Below are 22,362 nucleotides of genomic sequence, written 5' to 3'. Positions count from 1 at the left end.
TCTAACTGGTCCCTATCTTTGGTCCAACTCTTTTTGAACCTTTTCAAGACTTTTGTGCACTGCAACCGTGTGACCTTGGACACATTTCGTTTGATCCTCTTAAAGTGGATCCAGCCTACTGAACTCTAACTTCAAGGTTTTACTTTGCCTTCCTCTCTTGTTGTGTTCGTGAAAAAGTGTTGGGATCTGTTTCAATTTATTCTCTGTTTTTCTCTCCCTTTTAAAACGAATTATTAGAGTGCCATCTGCGTTAAGCGCTCACCGCTGTCTGAAAATAAGTGGGGCTTTACTTAAGACTTGTCTAATATTCTTCTAAGGGAGTGTATATCCTCTAGTGACCGTGTTTTTGAATTGCTTACTATTAGTGCCTGTGTGTTTTTCCAGATGTGGTTTTAAATAAATAATGATATCTCTTTTACACCAAGCCCTGGTCAGTGTTTACTTGTTCTACTGTGTTCTTTTGACCTATTCTGAATACTCTGTATACTGCCTAACTCTTCTTTAGGGAAGTCGGACTGCTCAGCCACAGCTACCAAGTGAATCTGTGTGGTACAGACTGCTACCAAGTGGGTTTACTGCCAAACACCTGTAGTCTTAATTTTGCAGTGGTCCCAGAGGGAACTGCACAGGTTTCTGCCTAACAGTAGTTTCGACTCCGATGGAGACCAATGACCGCTGATGGTCAAATCGTTGGCATGGGCTCCCCACCCCGTGAGTGAGGCGTCTGTCACTACTGTTATCTCCGGCCATGGTTGCCAAAACGGTTCTCCCTCCAAGATGTTCTCCCGACAGGCCCACCACTGAAGGTCCTGTGTGACTATGTTCGGAATTTGTAGGCGATCTGACATCTTTCCTGAGAACTGCGACCATTGGGTCCTTAGAGCCCACTGTAGAGACCTCATTCTCAGGCGAGCCACTGACACCAGAAAAATGCAGGATGCCATGAGGATGAGCAACCTCAAAAAGTCGAAGGCCGGCAGATGCTGGGCATTTTGAAATGTGGTCACCATCTGTAGAATATCTTGAGCTCTCACCTCTAGTGGCAAGGCTTTTCCCAGATATGTGTTCAGAACTGCTCCAATAAACTAGAGTTTCTGTGATGGTATCATATGGGACTTCTTGAAGTTGAGGGAGAAGCCCAGCTTTTCGAGGGAGTGGCAAACATAATACAGATGATCTTGAGCTTGTTCCGGGAAACTGCTCTGATCAACCAGTCGTCCAGGTAGGGGTAGATATGAATCCCCGCCTCCTGAGACTTGCTGCCACAACCCTCGGGCAGAGGTCAGCCCAAATGGCAGAATCCAAAATTAATAGTGAGAGTTGCCAATGGCGAACCACAGGTACCTTCTGTGCTTGAGATGGCTTGGCACATGAAAGTAAGCATCCTGAAGGTCCAGAGATACCAAAGAATCCTGAAGTTGGAGGGCCTGAAGGATCTGAGAAAGGGTAACCATCTTGAACTTGTCTTTCCTGAGGAATTTGTTCAATTCTCATAAATCCAAGATGGGACTCATTCCTCCGTCCTTTTTCGGAATGAGGAAATATGGTGAGTACCAACCCTTGTTCTTCTCCGCTACAGGTACTGGTTCTATAGCACCATTCTCTAGCAGGTCCAAAGTCTACTGCATAAGGAGCGGGTCTGGAAACATCAAAGAGTTGTTTCCCGGTGGATGACACTGAGGAGTGTGTAGGAAAGGCAGGCAGTAACCTTGGGCAACTGTTTCCAAGGCCCAAGCATCTTAAGTAATAGTCTGCCATTCTGTCAGATGTTGGGTTCACCTGCCTCCTTCTGGTATCTTGTGTAGTAAGACCTCAGAGGGTTTTGGAGCGGCTGACGAAGATGCTGAAGGCAAGGCAGCACCTGCGGATGCACACTTGGTACCTTTGCCCCATCCACCACGGGTGAATCGTCTCTGGCCCTTTTGTGCTGGCTGTACTCTGCCTTTTCTGAAACTGGAGTAAAAGTGAAAGGACCTACCCCTCCAGGGCGTACCTGTGGGGCAGTTTGGAGTTTGCCGAATTGCAGCTCCAAGGGATTTGACTGGCGCTGTGGAAGTTTGCTACTTCCCCAAACAGTCATCAGCTTTTTTACCAAATAGATATGTGCCGTAAAAGGGCATATTCAGAAGTCTGTATTGCACATCAGGAGCAAAGCCAGATTTCTGCAACCAGGCAAAACTGCGGATTGTGGTACTAGCCACCATGGGTCTGCTGATGCTGTCAACAGAGACCTGTTTGGAGGGACTCACACATCGCATCCCTCCCCCGTCCTTGATAATGCTCAAGAAACCGTCTCTTTCTTCCCCTTCGGGGAGGTGGTCAGCCGCCATTCAAGCACACTCCCAAAGGGTGTGACTGAATCTTGTGAGCATGAAAGTGGCATTAGCAGATATAAGAGCCATGCTGCATGCCGAGAAGACCGTCTTGGCCACTGCGTCAAATTTCTTGTCGTCACAATCCTGTGGTATTGTGAGGTATGCTGATTGTCTGCCTGATGAAGACCTTCTTGGCCACTGCGTCAAATTTCTTGTCGTCACAATCCTGTGGTATTGTGGGGTATGCTGATTGTCTGCCTGATGAAGTAGCTACTTGGACTACTAGACTCTCTGGAGTCGAGTGTTTAGATAGATAAGGAGGGTCTGTAGCCCATGTTCTATATTTTGCAGAAAGTTTTTTACTGACCTCAGGAATTACTTCTGGAGTCTCCCAATGTGTGGTTACTTTTTTCTGCAAGGCTGTATGGAAGGGAACTATAGGGTCTTCTTAAGGTCCCTTATCTAAAATATCCGTTAGGTCATCTTGGTCAAAAGTGGGTGTGGGTCTCGCCCACCCCATGTACTCCATCACCCTGTTCATAAGTAACCTATAATTTCCCTCTGCATGGTCACCAGGCTCCGGGTTACTAAAGTCTACCTCTGGAGAGGTATCAACCACTGGACTCCTGTAAGGACTCTTGCAGATCATTTAGCCTGACCTCTTCTGGTATAAATTCTTCTGGTAGAGAAGGTCTTGAAGGTTGCAGACCAAAATGCATTTCTGAGTCTGAGTCTTCCCTTTCATATATATGGAAGATAAAGCCCTGAAATAATCAGAGTGTGGAAGAGGTGTAAAACCCATCTCCAGTGATGAGGGGGATATATTAGTCATCACTGGTCGAGAAAGACTCAAAATCGTCGAGGTAGATGTCATAGGTCTCGATGTAATTGTGAAAGCCGTCGATGTACTCGAAATTGGCCTATATGTTGTTGAGGGATTTGGGATGTTTTTCGATGTCGCCAATGTGTTCGACACCGGTCTCGACGTTCACGAAGGAGACTCTGATGCCTCGGGTGTGAACGGTATCATAGGGGCCTGAGTTGTCAGTAATTTCTCCTTCGACAAATTTGTTGATGGCATTGATGATGCAGTTTTGGGTTTCGGAGGTAAGGACGACATCTTATGCGTCAAAGAGGCTTTTTCTCTACTCAAGGGTTCATGACGCTCTCGAGGAGTATGTTTTGCTGAGGTCAATGACTCATGGCTTTTTTGTTTATCAGGTTTTTTACCCAGTATATTCCCTCTGGGTATCTCTGAGGGGGGCAACGCCGTGTTCTCAAAGACCCTTAACATTTTTAAACAAAATTCCTCCCACTGAGACGGTGAGCTGTACTTAGTGGGGCAATCAACTTTTTCTGGGAAACTGGAAGATGAAGATGAGGGCGATCTATGGCGCCTCTTCTTATTGTGTCTCAAAGTGGATGATTGGTGTACTCCACTCCGAGACTTTCTTTTTCGATGAGGAGACGACGGACTCGACTCGTCAGAGGTCAATTTTGAAGGGGTAACAGATTTAATGGTCTTACCTGTCTCCAGCTTCCCCCTACGCTCCCTCAAGGCTTTCACCGTCATAAAAAGACATTCTTGACACTCTGAACAAGGGTGCTCTGGGCCCAGGTACCATAGACAGATCCTTTGAGGATCAGTCAAAGACAACTTTTTCCCACAATCGTAGCATTTTTTAAAGCCGGATCGGGGCGTCGATGGAGCTGACAAAGATGCAATTGTGGATCGAAGATTCAATGATGTTTCTTCATGAAATGTCGATGTTTTTTGGATTCACTGAGGAACAGAATGTTACGTCTCTGAAGCTTATGAAGCACATAAAAACGGTACTGAGCAACGGATGCTGCATGCAACTAATTATACCTATGATGACATCGACGCCGATACAGAGGCCTCTGAGGGACATCGACTCGAGGGACATCAACGTGCAGCGCCCTCTACTGAAAAAACAATTCCAAGGACAGCAAGCTGGAAATGAATATCAAAGATAAGGAATACGTGGGAGGACACAATCCATTCGAAATAGTGTTTTTCAATCATTGGTCAGCATGTACAAAGTGTATAATATCAGATTAGATGGCAATAAAAGGAATATAGAGCATTTTAAACACTGATGATGAACCCAGAATAAAGAAACAAACTCTTAGAATTCTGGAGCAAATTTAACGCAAATTTAATGGAAGCATCAAAGAGATTTTACATAATCAAATGGTCTCATAAGACCTTTTTGTGAATCAAGTACTAACTGGCTATTTTAAGGCTGATGATGGACTAGTCATATAAGAGCAATGTCGTAGTTGAACTAAAGAGGACACAATGTGTATAATTCCTGGAATCACCTGTTTCGTCATCCTCTTAGCACAGACACTGTGACAAACATTTGAAAGAAATGTCTTGGGGAGAGTTTTGAACGGAATCATATGGTACAATCAGAAGGACACTATTCACAGAAATAATCAATAACTTGGAAAAAGCAATTTTTTTAGACCCTTTATCAGCAGGACAAGTATTTGTTTTGGATGTTCCGACATGGCAAAGTGAATGTGATAAACACACACATCACCTCCAATCAGAACACTTCAGTTAAGGGAAGGGAGAGGCACTAGTATGTTTATCAAAAGTAAATTAGAAAGCAGTGTGTTTTTATTGACACTATTTTCAGCTTTACAGTGTGACCTTCTGCACTACATAACTCTACGATCCAGTGCTCCTCGTCGCCTTTCAAATGCTGTTCCTCAAGCTAATCTGGTAAACGATATAGCTGAGCAAATTGTTGTTGAAATTAAGCTACTTCCACTTAAAAATACTTGTGTGATTCTAGGAGTCTATACTTTTCCCACTAGCCCACATGTTCAATATCAAGTAAACGTTGTTGCCCATTCAGCCATTAAAAGTAAAGCTATTTCTTTTCCATCTGCTCATACACTTCTGACACTTCAGAGCTTGCAAATTTTGAGCAGCACTTGGCATTCAGTAGGTCAACTGTTTAAACATTGGCCGATTCAAAAGGAAAAAAGGGCAGCTACATTGCAATTTGAATGGCAGGGTTAACATTTATTGCATGTACCTTTGTATGTGCCTAATGGCCATTCTAGATATTTGAAAACACTCATTAATTATCCCTGGTTTTCTACACAGGAAACAATCCCAAAAGCTCTGCCTCAATAACAAGTGTATTTCAAAGCTGATTCCCGATGGTGCGTTGATGCAAGTCAATAGCAAATCCCCCTACCTCCTATCATCTTCCACATCCTCACCTCTTCATCCCGCACTGCAATAAGAACTGTGACATGTATTTGTATTTAATGATGTCTCAGAGCCCAAGGCTTTTTAAAACAAAATGTATCACGCTCCTCTTGTCTTTCTTTGTATGCTTGGTACATATTATTATCCTGTAGGGCATCATTTTAGCTTGTACATTATTGTATTTGATTTATCTTTTTTCTAGCAGAGTGAACGTAGATTTAAGAGTGACTCAAATTCGTGACCTACATTTTCCCAGAAAACTAACACTTCATTAAGGTATGCAGATTTCTCACTGGTTTCCTTACAAACTTGTTTTTATTTATTTGTTTGTGAACTATTTGTTCGTGAACTAACAGTTATGGTAACCTTCATGTCATAATTCACATTCATTTCTTCAATCTGTGTGTCATTTCAAGCTGCATCATGTAGCAATAAGGGTGTGCAATTAGATTTGTCCAACTCTGTATCCCCTTATAACTTGGAATCATCCACTGAAAATTGCACTATGCCATTGTTAAACATCCTGCTGTTTGCATAACATTCAAGATTTCACATCTCTTCTGTGTCTTTTTACATAACGGCTCTTGATCTGGAAATCAATGTATTCAAGACAAAATTATGGTGCTGAAATCTGCACACAGGAAATAGTCTTCAAATATCAATTAGAAGATCAAAGAATTGACACTGTGACAGAATTTAAGTGTCTGGGTATACGGATATTGTTAAGACTGATAATAAGAAGGACTATAGAAATTACTATTCAACTACTGTCTCCTTAGCAGCGCAGATGAAGAAAGTTGACCATAGATTTTGACGTTTTTCGCTGTTACCACTGCTCTGGATGTATAAATCTAAGGCTGTACCATGTCCTTTTGTGGCAGAGTCCAGTCAATGAATTGGAATAATCTGGAGGCCCTATTATGGCAACAATGCCTACGCCTTTTAAACTGTGCTCCCATACCTCAATCCAATCCTTCCAAGTTACTAAATTAATTGGTTGAACTTCCTTAAACTATTGTTATCATCTACAGAGCCACATACTTTCTTTGCTCCCAACATTAGTTATTCCTATTTTTAAACCCTGAATAATCCCAGATGTGCCCCCACAAATGTGGTCAGAATATTTGTTTGATTGAATGATACACGGGGGAAGTCTATGTCTGCTTATTTTTTTGACCCATTTTACAGAAAAATATATAATTGGTTCACTCTCCAGGAAAACAAAACAATAGTAGTGGCAGCCCAGAAACATCCCACTATAATAATAAATAATAATAATAATTAGGCATTTATATAGCTCTACGAACCCTCAGGCTTATTATTACCCACTGTGTGTGGTGCTGATTTATCGACCTCGGAAGGATGAAAGGCTGAGTTTGGCCCGGCCAGGATTCGAACCTGCGTTAACAGGCTCTGCACGGATGTCAAAGCGAGCGCTCTACTCGCTGTGCCACTTGACCAGCTTGGCTATACTGCTACTATACTGCTAAGCATGTTAATTCTAGCTCACGTTTTGTAAAATTACATCAATTATAAACATTAAAGTTTATCTCAAAAACCTCACTTACACTGGAACCAAACACATAAAACCAACCTCTGTTTACTTTATGCCAATGCAATGAACACTCACTGGAATAACAGTATGTCACATTTTATCTTCATGTATAAAGAAGACTCTGGTGTAATTGGGCTTTGAGCCGTGCTTGCAAGTTAGAGATAATTAATTTCAACAAACAGGAACTATGGCATCACATAATGGTAACAAGGCTACAATTTATCATCAAATCGCAAATAACATAACACTTTGGAACTGCAATAATAGATGGGATAGGAATACTCTTTCCAATCATTCCACCCTATCAACCAAGCCTCATCACCCTCACAGCCCAAAGAAAAACAGCACACTTACTGGATAATGCATGCCCAGCTCTAACCACACAATCACCTTGGCTCAAAATCATCAACACCTGCCACTCACACGGTACAATCCCCTACGCACTCAAAATAGGACACATATCCTCCTCCTCTAGAAACTGTTCTACGACCCCACGCTTATTGAAAACATGCGTCCCATCACATCCTGCCAGAACACACCAAAATAATGGTGCAACACCTTCTCACAAGCCAACTCCAAAAGCATATAATCACAACTATTCCAACAATCTACTCAATCACTCCCAATCAGGTTTTGACCCGGCTACAGCAATGAGACTGGAAAACATCAAATTCTGGATAACCACTACAACATCACTGACAAAAGACACACTGCTGTCAAATCCTTTTCAACCTTTCCGCAGCTTTCAACACCATCAACCACAACATCCTCCTAAACATCCTGTCCCCCAGGATAAAACTCTTGGGTACTGTCGACAACTGGTTTACCGTCTGCCTCACTGTCTATACACATATCATCACCAAACTACTTCTATCGATGAAATCCCACCCCAGTCAAATATGGAGTACCACAAGTATCTTCCCTATTTCCACTCCAGATGAATCTCCTTGTTGAATTCCTCAGACAGACTCTTAGCACCCACAATATCTAGTTCCATCAATATGCAGACAACACAAACATTAAATATCTCCTCACATTCACAAGCATCCTCTCCACCATCACCATCTGGATGGTCACACACTTTCAAAAACACAATTAATTCAAAATGGAATACTTTTTCATCTGCTCCCCAGACACAATCCAGACCTCACCCATAGATCACATAACCCATCAACTTAATCTTCACACATCACATTGTTGCTATCATATCATGTACAAGGCAGGCAAAGCTTCCCCAAGCTAGACTACGGAAATGCAATCCTCAATGGACATCCCAACAACACTGTAGTCATTCTGCATGTTATACAGAAAACAGCAGCAAGAATCCTTCTACAACTACCCAAACACTCACAAATCACCACAGCTCACATCCAGATCCACTGGCTTCACTTACTTCAGATACTTTCCTTGAAAAGACTCTGCATTGTATCCAAGGCAATCTATCTCAAACCCCATCTTGTTTACTTGCACAGACACCAGGTCAAACATAAGTCTTCTACGCATTCCACTATGAAAGATAACCTGCACACAACAACACCCCTTCACCCAATGAGTACCTGGAGCCTGGAATGCACTCCCATACCAAATCTGTACTGCACCTTCCATCATTACTTTCAACAAAAGCCTCAAAATATACCTCTTTCCCCATGCATAATAAAGCCAGTCCACCTCCCCTTCGAGCCTTTCTCTATCCTACTCTTCCTACCTTGTGCTGAAAACAGTGTAACTTCAGGTTAAAGTATTGCCATTAGGAATATATGGGGCTCCAGCCATATTCTAACAGATGATGGACTGCATCCTGAAACCCCACTGGAAATAAGCAGAGGCTTCTCCCAATGATAGTGATCTAAAGTAGGACATGGTTACCATATATGCATCATCTATATCATCTATATCTGGTAGCCCAGTGTTTATGGAAGGTTGCTTTAAAGGTGAACTGTGACAAATGCCTCCAGCTCTACATTAGTGAAATATCTGGGCACTGAGTTAGAGCAAGCCATTTTATAACTGCATGTAGCCAAGGTATAATGCATCCAGAGGATTCAGCCCCTTACCACGAAGAAGGACCTGAAAGCTTTCTTGGGTTTAGTTGGCTGTTTTCAACAAGTTATCTTGACATTTTCAACAGTAGACGTCCACCCCCCACCAACTTGTTAAAATATGGGAAGACTATCAAAAACGATTGGACAGCATAATGCATAAGGCCTTTGGGTGATTGAAGAACTGGTTATGGAATCTGCTTGTTGATAATACAAGACTTTAGCGACACCTTTTTCTTGCATATCAATGCCTGTAGACAGGACTCAGTGCTGTATTATCACAAGAGTGAAACAATGAAACAACCCATCCTCTTATATAAATAGGAAGATCTTCCTAAGAGAGAAATTATGCAACCTTGGAGCTCAAATTTCTGTCTACAAAATTGCAATCAAAGCCCTGAAATACTATCCTGCGAGAAGAAAATGTTTCCTGGTCAAATATCATGTACTCATTCTGGCTTGTTTTAAACAATGATACCAATGTTTGAGACCTACAGGTTTTTTTCTTCCCTCAAACAATACCAAACTTCTGCAGACCACCATGATGGTTAAAGCAAATGTTTTTTTTTCTCAGAAGGAAATCATTAGAAAATCACACACATAGCTTAGAGGGAAAGGGAGGGATGTGTGACAACCTGACTCTTGGGGTGAATGGTGAGGAGTCAGTGGTGCCTGGGCTAAGTGATACTGGGCATGGGGGCTGTGCATGGATGATTCCCTGGCTCAACTCACCTAATAAGGCCGGACTTGTCAGATCGAACCTTCAAAAGGTTCTGTCCTTTTAAAGGACATTGCTGTGGTAAAATCCTTAGTGTGAACTGTGACCCTCTCATGTAGCCCTACACTCAAATGTGAACATAGTTCCATGTTGAGACAGCCCCCTCCAGTAACAATCCACTCCAGTACGAGTTCAGTTGGTAAATAATATTAGCCCGGAGAAACAATAAGTGCGGGGTCACAAAGGTTTTTTGTACATGATACAGGAGACTCACTTGAATCGACGCATGAACACACTGGAGAAATTCATGTACAGTGTGCTCAGCTGCACAAATGAGAGAATGCAAACTGCTTTGCAGAGCACATATCCCCAACAAGCTCAGTTAATAAAATCCAAGAATGCCGAGACATTTGGCTGGCTTGGTCTACAGAGGCACCTTAAAAGCGGGTTGAACAAAGATTGTGACAGATAATTCACAGAACAAATTTAATTAAATGAACAGGTTACAAAAGGGCAAAGGAGGCACACATGAATCTTGTTAGGTCCGCAAGGTCCTTAAGAGTCGGGTGTTAGCTCCTATTTAAGGATGGAATCTGGCAGAGGGGTGGATGGTTGGAAAGAGTGGAAGCATGGTTCAGGAGGCAGGAATTAAACCAAAGGTTAGAAGTGGAGGTGGGAGTGGATAAGGCAGCTAGTGGAGTCTGACACAGGGGAAGAAAGGAAGGCGGAAAGAAGGAAGAACAACTACAGTGGGAAGGTTAGAAATTAGGTGGGGAGGATAAGAAGAGGTTGGGGAGAGGAAACCAAGAGGTGGTAGAAGAATCGAGGGAAACTAACCAGAACAAAAGAGGAATTGTTTAACCAGAATAGAAAGAAGGAGGCGGATAAAGAACCAGAGATGGAGGAGAACGGAGAAGCAATGTTTCACTTGGAGAAGAGTAGGAAGGGACAGGTGACAGCTAAGCCCTGGATACAAGAAGAAGAGTGTGGGGATCAGTGGAGCGAGTCCATGGTGAATTGTTGAGGAGTTCAAAGAGGAGCTAAGACTAGAAGAAAGGATTAAGGAGCTAGTAGTCTCCTTAGGAACAAGATCATCCTTGCTTGGAAAGGAGGAAAAGAAAAGTTGTGTGGTACGGATGGGTAATAGACACCATGGACAAGGAAAAGATCAGAGCAAATGGTTTCAGTTTAGATTGGCATCTCCAAGACTCGATCCTTTTGATGACTTTTCTTAACAGGACAGCACAAAGACTCCAAAGAGTCACTAGAGAACATAACCAGGTTGGGAAGATGACAATGACCTCATAAACCAAGAACCAACAAACAAGTGGCTTGCCATTTCAAACCCAAGATGGTGAGAGACTGAATTATATCTATGGAAGATCCTGGAGTTAGAGACTTTATTTCAACAAGAGACTCTTTTCTGCAGTACAACCAAAAGAAGAAATGAATGTTGTTGTTCCCTCTTTGTTCTGCACAAGGCTTGAAACCATCCACATAAAATTAGCTTTTGTAAAGTAAAAATGTTGATGTGCCTGTATCACAGGGACTTTGTTCAGCTTCCTGACACAGGGAATGATGATTTGCCATTATAAGGATGATCTTCATAATATACAACAGCACAAACTCTAAATGGGGATATGAGCAATGATCTCAAACTTTCTCTGGGATCGTCCCATTGTGCCCTAAATGTTCTTTGCTCTTACCTTGAAATACAACTGTAATAAGAAGGGTGATGAATCTCATTCAATAATTTGCAGTTTATGTTTTACATGCCCATATGCCCATATTGGTGAAAAACATGCTCTACATTTTATTCATGGTTCTTGTTCTAGGCGTTCAGGAATATTGCCACTGCTGTCACTTTCTGGCCACCTATACTAACTAGAGTCAGCAAGATAAAACTAGTATTAATGGTTGTGTTGGATGTGAACCGACCAGAGTTGATGCATTCAGCAGAACCCTCATCTGATTCTTCATGAAGAAAGCCTTTAATACCTGCAGAAGCAATGATCTTAAAATTGTGTAATTAACAAGAGTATCATCCTAAATGCACCATCTACTCAATGCATTAAAAATATATAAACTCCAGTAATTTGATCTTGATCTCCAGCTTTCTCGTTCCAAGATCAGATGCTAGCCAATGACCTCTGCTTGAATTCTAGCAAAGCAGTAATATTTAACTTTGGTTGACATATTGATCAACATACCATTCCACTGGCCAGGTTCTTCGGTAACCACCCCAACCCCCACCTCCAACAAAGCGAATAACCTACGTAACTTATTTGGCCCACACTCTTCCTTTAACACATTCACAAGAATTGCATGCTTAAAAATGCTCTTATTGAAGAAAATAAGCCAGATTAAGGTCATAAAGTGGAACTGATACAAGCCTAGGTCCTTTCACAAACCCCTGTCTCGACTACACTGTCTGTTTGAATGAGCATGTAAGATACATCCATCTAATAAATCTTTCTCATTACTCCAGTCTGTTGGGACAAACTCCCTGGTAGGTTTAAGGGCTACTAGGAGTTTGTGGACAAAGAACTCATGGAAGGACCAACACCTTCCCCCAAAAGGAACGTAGACCCAGCCAGACAGCAAGTTCAAACTGCGGTTCATTACATCCAAAACCAACAGGGATCAGTACAAAGATAGATGAGAATCCTGGAACGTCTCAGACGTTTCTGGCTCGCAGGCCAGTTTTTAGGGCATATTTCCTCACATGGACATCAAAACATGGGCCCCTTTCCAGCAAACCTATCGTGCGACTGTATTGGGCGTTGAGTGGTAGTCCACTTATAGTGGACACTATACGTGTTAGTTTACTGGCTCTCCCATGTCAGATATCAGGCCTGGCCCATCCCCAATTATCTAACTCTACACAATGTTGCAGTGGTTGGTTCTTTCCTGTTGCTACCCACCTTTAGGGTCCTGAACTGTGATTGGTTAGAGCTGACGTCCCCAGGCCGGGGATCCAAAATGACTCTCAGCTCGAGGTGTACCTTCACAAAGTAATACGAACCATTATGTGTCTGCATTGTAACATGTGTGCACCACCAAAGTCTATGAGAGTGCCCGTTCACATCATGCAACCCTCATCTCTAGCTTTAAGAACTTTGTTGCAAACTTCTGTCTGTCGGCGTGAGATCGCTTCTGTTTCCCAGCATCGGTTTCGATTCATCATCCAGCCTGTCGAGTCACGTGTTCAGAGACCGTGTTTTGGGCTCCTGGATCTTCGAATTACTCTGTAATTATTTTGTGGATTTATTTGTATTTATTGCAGCTGGTGGTACTGCTGTTCTAGAATGGAATGTCACACGTATCTTGGTGGCCTTGGCAGTCGCCCCTGTCCCACATGGTTGCTCTCTTGTTCCGTCTGAATTTAGCTGAGATGTTTGTGGCCTACTGTGATTTTCCTAAACCATGTCACATCTTATAGATGTTTGTGTTATTCTATAGTTCTCCATATGTTAGTAACTGATTGGTTCTGGCAGGTCCCACAGGTGCTCCTGCAGATCCATAAAGTTATTTGCATGTAAGCATCTGCAAGCTTGCTCAGGATCTCTTGCTCCGTGTGGTTTCTGCATTGCTCGCCATTAAGTTAATGACAAAATAATAAAGCAAAGGCAGTATGTATGCGTATCTGTCCTCTAACTTATAGAACTGTTGCGCATGTGTTCTTCATGTATTCGGGTGCGTGTTTCGTGTCCCGATGTGCGGATGGCACGTGTGTTTCATGTCTAACGCTGCTTTGTCATGGTGTCTCTAACAACGTCAGTAGCGTGGCTTCTTGGTGCTTTAATCGATACTGTCAATTGAAGTCTCCTTATTTGCCTCCTGAGGCTCCTTGTCCACTCTGGGTAGCATTTGCATTGCTCCTGGGCTGTATGGTTAGCTGAGTGGGTACCTCTCGACATACTTGTCTATCACAGGAGCACTAGGAATCAGTCTGAAATGGTATGGGCGATCCTGGTATCTGTGGTAATTCTTCCGGGCCATGTATCTCGTGGGAGGGGGAGCAGGGGTAGGATTCGACCATCCATCTGAAGCAACCCTTTCGTAAAAGGTACTTCTCTAAAAAGTACCCTTCCTAGAGGTTTGACATTCCACACATCTGTGGTAAATTGAACTTTTGTACTTCTTCAAAGATGATTTTCTGGCTGAAATATTTTTCCCTAGCAAAATGTCAGGTTCATGTAATACTATTACATCTAAAGTAGACCTCTTATTTGCAAAAATGGGTTCACGCAGAATCCATCCAATCAACGTATACATCAAACTTACAGAGAATCAAAGGAGAAGTTGAAAGCAGAAAACAGTCAAAGATTCTATTTTTATTTTACCTAGATTTCTTGCACCTTAAAGCTTTGAAACAAATTACACCCACTTTATAAACATTTAGAACCAAATATTGTTTGCATGATCTCTTAAAAAGTGTGATTGCCATTTGCACATTGGAAATTATGGAAGACCATAACAATAGGTATGGTGTGAATAGAATGTAAAATTGCCAAAAGTGTCACAAACCTGGTCCATTTAAGTACTGTGTTAGTGAACAGTGCAGCCGCACTATTACGGGCTCTGTGCGGATCACATCCCAAGCAATGGCGATCTCTTCCTGGTAAAATGGATACAACATACATTAAAGGAAACAATCATTTTTGTTAAATGTATTGTATACGTGGTTTCGGGTCATTATATTTCAACTTAGTAAACTAAATGTCAGTGACCTAATCACAATGCTTACTAAACGTAGCTCATTTTCAATACAGTGAACATTGAGAAAAATGCAGACTGCTTTTATTTAAAGAGATACATACCATAAAACATGTCAGTGACAGAGGACCCTATACCCACCTGACTCCCCAATTTCCATTACTCTTCTGCTTCTTGTGCAAAACACGCACACATATGTATATATATATATGGATCTGCCCCTCTTTCATTACAGGACTCTGCCGTCACTCTCCCCTCCTGGACCATCTATGTTAAACCGCACAGCCTATCAGAAATGCTTCCCATCATGGCCACTGCGATGAATCAGATTTGATTCCTCCCAGAAACCTGGTCTGCGACCCTCTTCATGTGGCCAAGGAAAGGGAGACACTTCCTGATCCCGACCATGGGGGTGGTGTACTGCAGGATCACATAGTGGGTCGGGGGGGGGCAGACCAGGAAGATTGGGAAAACACCCTTGTTAACCATCCCCATAATCCCACCTTTGATGGCGGTTTGCCAAACTGCAGAGGTTGAAACACTTTGTTGAAGGGAACTACATGTCCCAGAATTCCAGAAGAACTGGGATGAAGAAGAGGGTTTAGGAGGCATGCAGTTGTAACAGTCAGGCAATCAAGCCTAACAGCCATTGCAGTAGTCAGGAAATTGGGCCTAACAGCCCAAACCTGAGGGAACCTGGGAGGCTTAAAAGGGCCACTCAGGTGCGGGCAGGAGGAAGGAGTGGAAGGAGCAGGAATGTTACCTGGAATGCAGTCTGTAGGAGGTGAAGCAGAAAGAAGGTACCAGGCTGGCAAACCAAGCAGATGTTGAGAAGGAACAAGTTACTTACCTGTAATTGTTGTCCTCCAACCTTGGTCTGGCATGGATTCACATGCTCATGAATATTCCCCGTCATCAGGCTGGGAATTCTCGGTAAAGAAAAATCAGTTTCAGTTTCGTTTCTGAACTGTCTTTCTACTAGTAACCAACCACTGGTCTCTGGGTCATACTGCCCTAGCCAATGACTTGCCTCTACCTAAGCCCCTCCTCTGGCAGCCATATTCAGATTTTTACTGCACGTTCAAGTGTTGGGAGTCCTCGTGCTTTAGCTCTCGATCTTTTACTGCGTGTTGCATTTTTCCAATTCGTGAAAAAACACTCAGTGCTGGCTTGACACACCCAGATTATTCTCCCTGTGAAAAGGTGGGAGTTTTACAAGACTGCTCTTGTGAGTGGGATTGCATGCTTCAGGGGCTTACTTAGTCATGTCTCAGGTGTAACATGCACCAATTAACTGACTAACTCAAGTGCCACTTAGCTTTGTGCTAGGGATGCCATCAAGGAAGCTGCTTGGCTTTTCAAGTTGGTGTTACTGGCCCACTTTTCATCAGCACTTCATCTGAGACATTAATTTGGCTCTGGTATGCATCTCTGCTACCACAGCAATGTCCCTTTCCTCCAACCCCATTTCGTCTTTCCATTTGCCCTACAGTCAATATCTCTTTCATGCCCCTCCTTTCCTTGCCCTTCCTTTTACCTCCATTCCCAGTAGTATGCAATTTGGTTTGCCCCAATCAGGGACAACATGCACCATCTTGCAGACAGACTTGAGTGCTGCAGTGTGTAAAGTAGAAGCATGGTCACATTACTATCTGTTCAGTTTTTCTATACACTATACATGGTTTAGGGCTGGCGTCTGGAAGCTGTAAACATGCTAAGTACGCCAAGCTCTAACTCTAGAGAGTTTGCTTAATTTCTTCAACTTCTTTCTTGGGCTCTGGGATGGGTTGCAAGAGTGGATGGATCAATTTTAGGCACCCTCCTATTGTAAGGGTGGACCCCCAGTTTGCGTTCTCTAGATGGTGTAACAACAGAGGTGTCTTCCTCCCTCAGGAAGGGAGCTCAGTGTTTCTCTCGCTTCATGTTACCTGTCTTTGACAGTTATAATATCATTGTTTCATTGAGTGACCTCTGCTTGATTTATTTTTTCCCATTGCTGGCCTGCTTAAATGGCAAGTAATTTTACCTCTCCAATCGCTCCACGGTCGGGCAGTCGACAGAAACTCCACTGTCCATGTGCACATTTTTTCCAAAACTGAGCACATGGTGAAGTATGTGGGTATGTCATTACATTCAAGGGTATCCTCTTCATGGAAGATACTACTGTTGCTCTTTGAATATTCAACAGAATGGCATTTATGAGGAAATGACTATTCTTAGCAATCCTGCTTAGAAGCATATTGTAAAAAAAAAAGGGACACATTTCAAGCAATTCTTCCCCGAAGCACACTATCAAATACAAGAAGGGCCCCAGACGCCTGTTTTTTTAAACAGCAGTATTAACACAGCTTCTTTAAAAAGATTCATGTTGCTGTGCGTGAGGAAGCTTTACCTGGAGGACAACTGCAAACGATGCTTCAAAAAGCACAATGATTACAAGCACTGCTCTGCTGTTTCTTCCATAAAAGTACACAGACTAACATGGGCTTGAGCACCCTAAGAGTCTTTTGTCCTACCTCTATTGAGTTGATCTTGGCCCAACTTAAAGGGGACCGTAAGCGAATGCACAAACCCACCAACATTTCAGTACTCTTAGAGGAAATATTATTGTTTTGTTGGCAGGTCTTCACCCAAATAAAGCAATACAACACAACAAGAAGGTGTTCCACATTGTTTTGGAGTGCAACTGAGCCACAACAAATTGCAGTACAACAAAGAAGTACACACATAATTGTACTGCTGTCAAAGTTTTTATTGTGGAAACAAAAACACAAGCGCATGCACAATATGATAGAGTGTTCAATAAAAGAAAAGACATACAACCAAGTGTAACTGAATTAGATGAGGGGGAAGGAACAGTTATAGTCAGCTTGGGAGGAGTGTTATGATATGATATAAGGCATTTATAACGTGCCTATACACAAGTGTTTTAAAGCGGCGACGAGCCAAGGGAGCACAAACAGAGGTAAGACAGAGACAACAATCCAACTAGGCCAGGGGACATTGAGATTGCGCAAGTGCAGGGGGAAAGGGGAGGGGGCAGTGCAGGTCATAGGATAGCCGGAAATAATAAAGACAATAAATAAAAGTGAGCCAGCTGGTGGCAAGTGCAAGGGTAAGTGCAGACAGCAGGTGCCAAGTGCTAGCAGGGGTTGTGGGGATACAGAAACAGTCCCTGAGTGCAGAGTTGCCAGGGAGGCAGTGCAAGTGTGCAACTGGCTGGGGGGGGGGTGGAGGAACCCGGGCCAGAGATCAGAGGGTAGCCAAGTAACCAGTGCAGTTTCAGATTCAGCCAGGAGATCAGCAGGGGAGAGGAGGACAGGAAGCCGAAGCAAAGAGGAAGGTCTTGAGGTGCTTCCGGAACCGGAGATTGTTCTCCTCAAGTTTCAGAAAGTCAGGGAGGCTGTTCCAGGGTGAGATCCCAGCAGAAGAAAGAGATCTACCACCAACTCGCTTCTTGGAGAAGCGTCTAACCCTGAGGGAGTTGGAAGCGGGTGAGCGAAGACCTTGAGAAGGAAGATATTTATGAAGAGAGAGTTGGAGGTATTGAGGTCCCAGGCACCAGAAGGTCTTGTGGACAATGCAGAGGGTTTTTAACTGAATGCTCACCGCCACTGGGAGCCAGTGCAGAGATTTCAGTCTTGGAGAGGTACGATCCCTGGGCTTGAAGCCAAGGACAAGTCTCGCAGTCCTGTTGTGGATGAGTTGCAGAGGGCTGAGAGTAGAGGAAGGCAGATTTAGAAAGAGGTTGTTGCAGTAGTCCAGCCTAGAGAGAACCAGAGCTCTGGAGACAGTGAGCTCCTGGGGGAAAGGGATGAAAGGAAGAATACCTCTGAGGAGGTGCAGCTGGTAGTGTGACTTCTTAGAGACGTCGGAGATGTGAAGAGAGAAGGAACGTGTGGAGTCGAAGATGACACTGAGGTTTTTAGCATCACAGGTGGGAGCAGGAAGAGGGCAAAGAGAGGCTGGCCAGAGAGTAACAGGAAAGGAGGGAGCATGTGAAAGGAGAATCTCGGTCTTACTGGCATTAAGGCAGAGATCATTGCCGGTACACCACTGCTGGATGGCGGACTGTTAGAGATGAGAGAAGGAAAAGAGGTGGCTTAGGGGAGCCTGAAAATGAGCTGAGTGTCATCCACATAGCACTGAAAGTTGGGGCAGAGAGCGGAAATGCTGTGGGCAAGAAGTGCCAGGTATTGGTTGAACAGCCAGGGAGAGAGGTTAGACCCCTTGGGAACACCACAGGTAGAGACAGAGATAGAGGAGAGGAGAGGAAGAACCCAAGTTGGACCTGGGAGGGTTGATCGGAGAGGAAGGAGGTCAGCCAAGCCAGGGCCTGATTGGTGATACCCAGGTTATCACGAAAACGGTTAAGCAGGATGGCATGGTTGACAGTGTCAAAGGCAGAAGAGAAATCAAGTAAGATGAGGACACAGGGTGTGTTGGAGTCGAGGTTGGAGAGCATGTATTCACGGATGTGAAGTGATGGCTGTCAGTAGTGTTGATAAGCTATTTTATTTTTTTAATGTCAATATCTGATAACACTGAGTAACAGGTTATTCCCCTATGTGGTGAGCATAAAGATGCCAATGGGAGCCACCATGCTGATCTTGCTTTCCCAGGCAATAGCTACTGGCTGCTGAGGAGCACAGCTCGCTATAATCATAACTTAATGGTTTTCAAATGTTTATGTTGTGGTCAACGCACAGTATATGGACATTTCTTGGCAGGCTCACCACCCCAACTCCATCTGTATCCATACGTATTGGACGAGAACAACCATAAAACACACACTAAAGTGTGGATTGGCAGGCGTAGCAACTTCCGTGTCTGTAAGGACATGCTGCAGCAATGCTAACAGTCCCTTTTAAGGCACACCAAAGTGAAGGTGCTGGTTTGGTGGCAGCCAGAGCCAAAGAGGACACAATCAGACACTAGCTAGGGTTCCATGAAAGTGTGATTATAAAAGTGAATGTTAGGTGAGCAGTTGAATATCAGGTATGAAGTCAGAACTGGAAAGATGAGAGAATTCAAGTGTGGGAAAAATGGGTGGCAGTGTCTGGGACTTGGAGAAGGATAACAAGAGACACAATGTTGTGCCACCTTCTAAGAAATGCTGTAATCAAGGATTAATACACAAAAACATTGCACAAGGTGTGGCTGGTGGGGAGACAGGAGGAGTGGCACCATCCTCTTAGATAATATGGAGTGCTGGAAAGGGATTCTCACTTTGTCATTGGGTGCATTGTGAGGTATGGAGATGGGCAAAAGCTCATTTATGTTTTTCAAGGCTTCACGGTCATGGCACTAGTTGTTAAGTGGAGAAAGTGTTTGCCTCCAGTGATAAAGAGATTGCTTTGATTCCAAACCATGCCAATGCCTTTTGGAATGTACCTTTTTAGATTCTAATCAAAATATGAATTAATTAATATATCCCAATACTGACTGTGCACCAACATCTTCAATTAAATGTTTGCTATGGTTTGGGGCACCTTCATTCATTTAATACTTTTCTTACAGTAACTCTGAAGTTTAAGTTTACAGTGGGAGTTCAGTTTTGGTAGAAGTAGGCTGAGAGTGCACCTGTTATAAGGAGATGTTAACCTATTTTAGAGTGTTGGCACCTTTTCACGCAAGACAATGTTGCTGCAAGGTTCAAGAGGGAAATGAGTGGGGCAAGGCAGTTTGAGCTGAACACTGCTTTTAAGTAAGGTAGCGGAGTGGGTGTTCATCACATCAATTAGTCTATATAAAAAATAGACACTTCACTCATTCCATGAAAATTTTTTCTGATGATTATTTCCTGTACTCAAAAAATGAGATGATATAAAACATATGAAAAGAGCAGAGGGAAATCCAATAAGAGAATGAAAAAATACTCAATAAATGCAACAGGTTTTAAATTGACTAATTAATAAAAACAATCAAAGTATCAGTGGAGGGATGGATATATTCTGAGTTACAGTTGATAAAGATTCCCTCAACTAACAAGGCATTCAAGCAGTTTATGAGGCTCACATCACGTTAAAACTCTGGTCTGTAGTCTATCATGGGCACACCAGAGAATCGTATAAACCCACAGCCAATGCTACTACAGACAGCAATGGGCATATGAACAATGAGTTTAAAAAGATGCCTCTGTCACACTCCCCTACATCTCGCAATGCGGTATGGCCAAGGCCAGTGCATGAATGTGTGCAGTCTTCTACCCAATTGAATAGCATGGTGCCACCTAGTAGTAAATGATAAACAGTGGGCCTCATTAAGAGTCCACTGGTCCGGAATGTAGTGATTCCGTGTCGACGGTGATAAAGTTTCTGCGACCGCAAGTTTGCAGAATGAGCGGCCGATTAAGGCCTGTCGGTTGCGCGCACCACACCAATGCGGAAATGGTGTCACCGTCGCCACGTAAACACCCACGGAAATGGACATACTGCCTCAAAAAGCAGCGCAAAAACCGTGACCGCCACTGTCATCACAGACACGGAAACACCGGAAGCGGAAAAACCACGAACACGAAAACCGGAAAGATTGAGGCGGCCATTGTATAAACCACAATCCACTGCCATCCAGAGTCAGCACAGGCCAGATCACCACTCTGAGAAGGCAAAAAGAACCACCAGCATGGCATCCAGGATCCCTGCACAAAGACAGCGGAAACAGCGCTTCAGCGAGGCAGAGCTCACAGTACTTGTGGACTACATTGTGCAGCATGCTGGAATGCTCTCCAGAGCTGACCAGTGCCGCGCAACCCAGCAACGTCAAAAGGAGGTGTGGGCTGAAGCTGCACGCAAGTGCACAGCAGTCCGTGTTACAACACGCAGCCTGAAGTACTGCCACAAGAGGTGGGACGACCTCAGAATAAGGGTGCGCAACCTCATTGCTGCTCACCGCCAGCTGAGAAGTGTCACAGGTGGAGGGCCTGCATCACCACTAAAACTGCAGACATGGGAGGAGTGCTGCAGCAGTGTACTCCACCTTGAGGCAATACATGGCAATGGCGATGCAGAGGCAGGAGTGAGCCCACCTGAGGATGCCGGTAAGTGCACAGATTGCAAAGCCATGAGTGCATTTTGAGCCCAGGAGTGACCCAAAGGACCCACTCAAAGCCCCCCCACCCCCCAGTCAGGGCAGGAGTGAGCCAAAGGACCCACTCATAACCCCACCCCCCCAGTCAGGGCAGGAGTGACCCAAAGGACCCACTCATAACCCCCCAAACCCCAGTCAGGGCAGGAGTGACCCAAAGGTCCTACTCATAACCCCCCCTCCAGTCAGAGCAGGAGTGACCCAAAGGACAAACTCATACCCCCCAAAGTAAGGGCAGGAGTGACACAAAGGACCCACTCATAACCCTCCCTCATCAGGGCAGGAGTGCCCCAAAGGACCCGCTCATAACCCACCCCCCAGTCAGGGCAGAAGTGACCCAAAGGACCCACTCATTAGCCAGATGAGAAGCAACAGCCCCACAATACAAGGCGCTTGGACATGCTCACAGTGCGTGACTGGGTACAAGCAGAGACACATACACCTGAGTGCATCAATAGTCATATGCGTGTAAATGCAAGTGCTCACTGATCGTCCTGTTTGATGCATGTGATGCGCCCATCAAGTACCAGCACCCAACTAACAGCATGCCCTCTCTATCCCCACAGCAACAACGCCCAACAGGCGAGGCAACATGCACCTGCATGTGGACAACACAGCACCCCTGCCCAGGTGGACGACGCAAGCTGCTCTGGAACTCAGCCACCAGCTGCTTCTGG

The 22,362-nt window shown here is 44.0% G+C and overlaps 1 protein-coding gene across 3 annotated transcripts in view; it reads right to left on the bottom strand.

The window, feature by feature from the left end:
• Positions 1-22,362, bottom strand: part of PARP8 (poly(ADP-ribose) polymerase family member 8) — a 1,351,312-nt gene that overhangs the window by 869,608 nt on the left and 459,342 nt on the right. For all 3 annotated transcript variants that reach the window (XM_069627250.1, XM_069627248.1, XM_069627249.1), the window contains one exon: positions 14,411-14,501. In XM_069627250.1, the coding sequence (XP_069483351.1) occupies positions 14,411-14,501 (91 nt within the window). The remainder of the gene's footprint in view (positions 1-14,410; positions 14,502-22,362) is intronic.

This window comes from Ambystoma mexicanum, chromosome 6p (assembly GCF_040938575.1).
Source record: "Ambystoma mexicanum isolate Mex_15411 chromosome 6p, UKY_AmexF1_1, whole genome shotgun sequence".
NCBI classification, from domain to species: domain Eukaryota; kingdom Metazoa; phylum Chordata; class Amphibia; order Caudata; family Ambystomatidae; genus Ambystoma; species Ambystoma mexicanum.
Note: the sequence above shows the minus strand (reverse complement) of the source record. Positions and strands in the feature narration are given on the sequence as shown.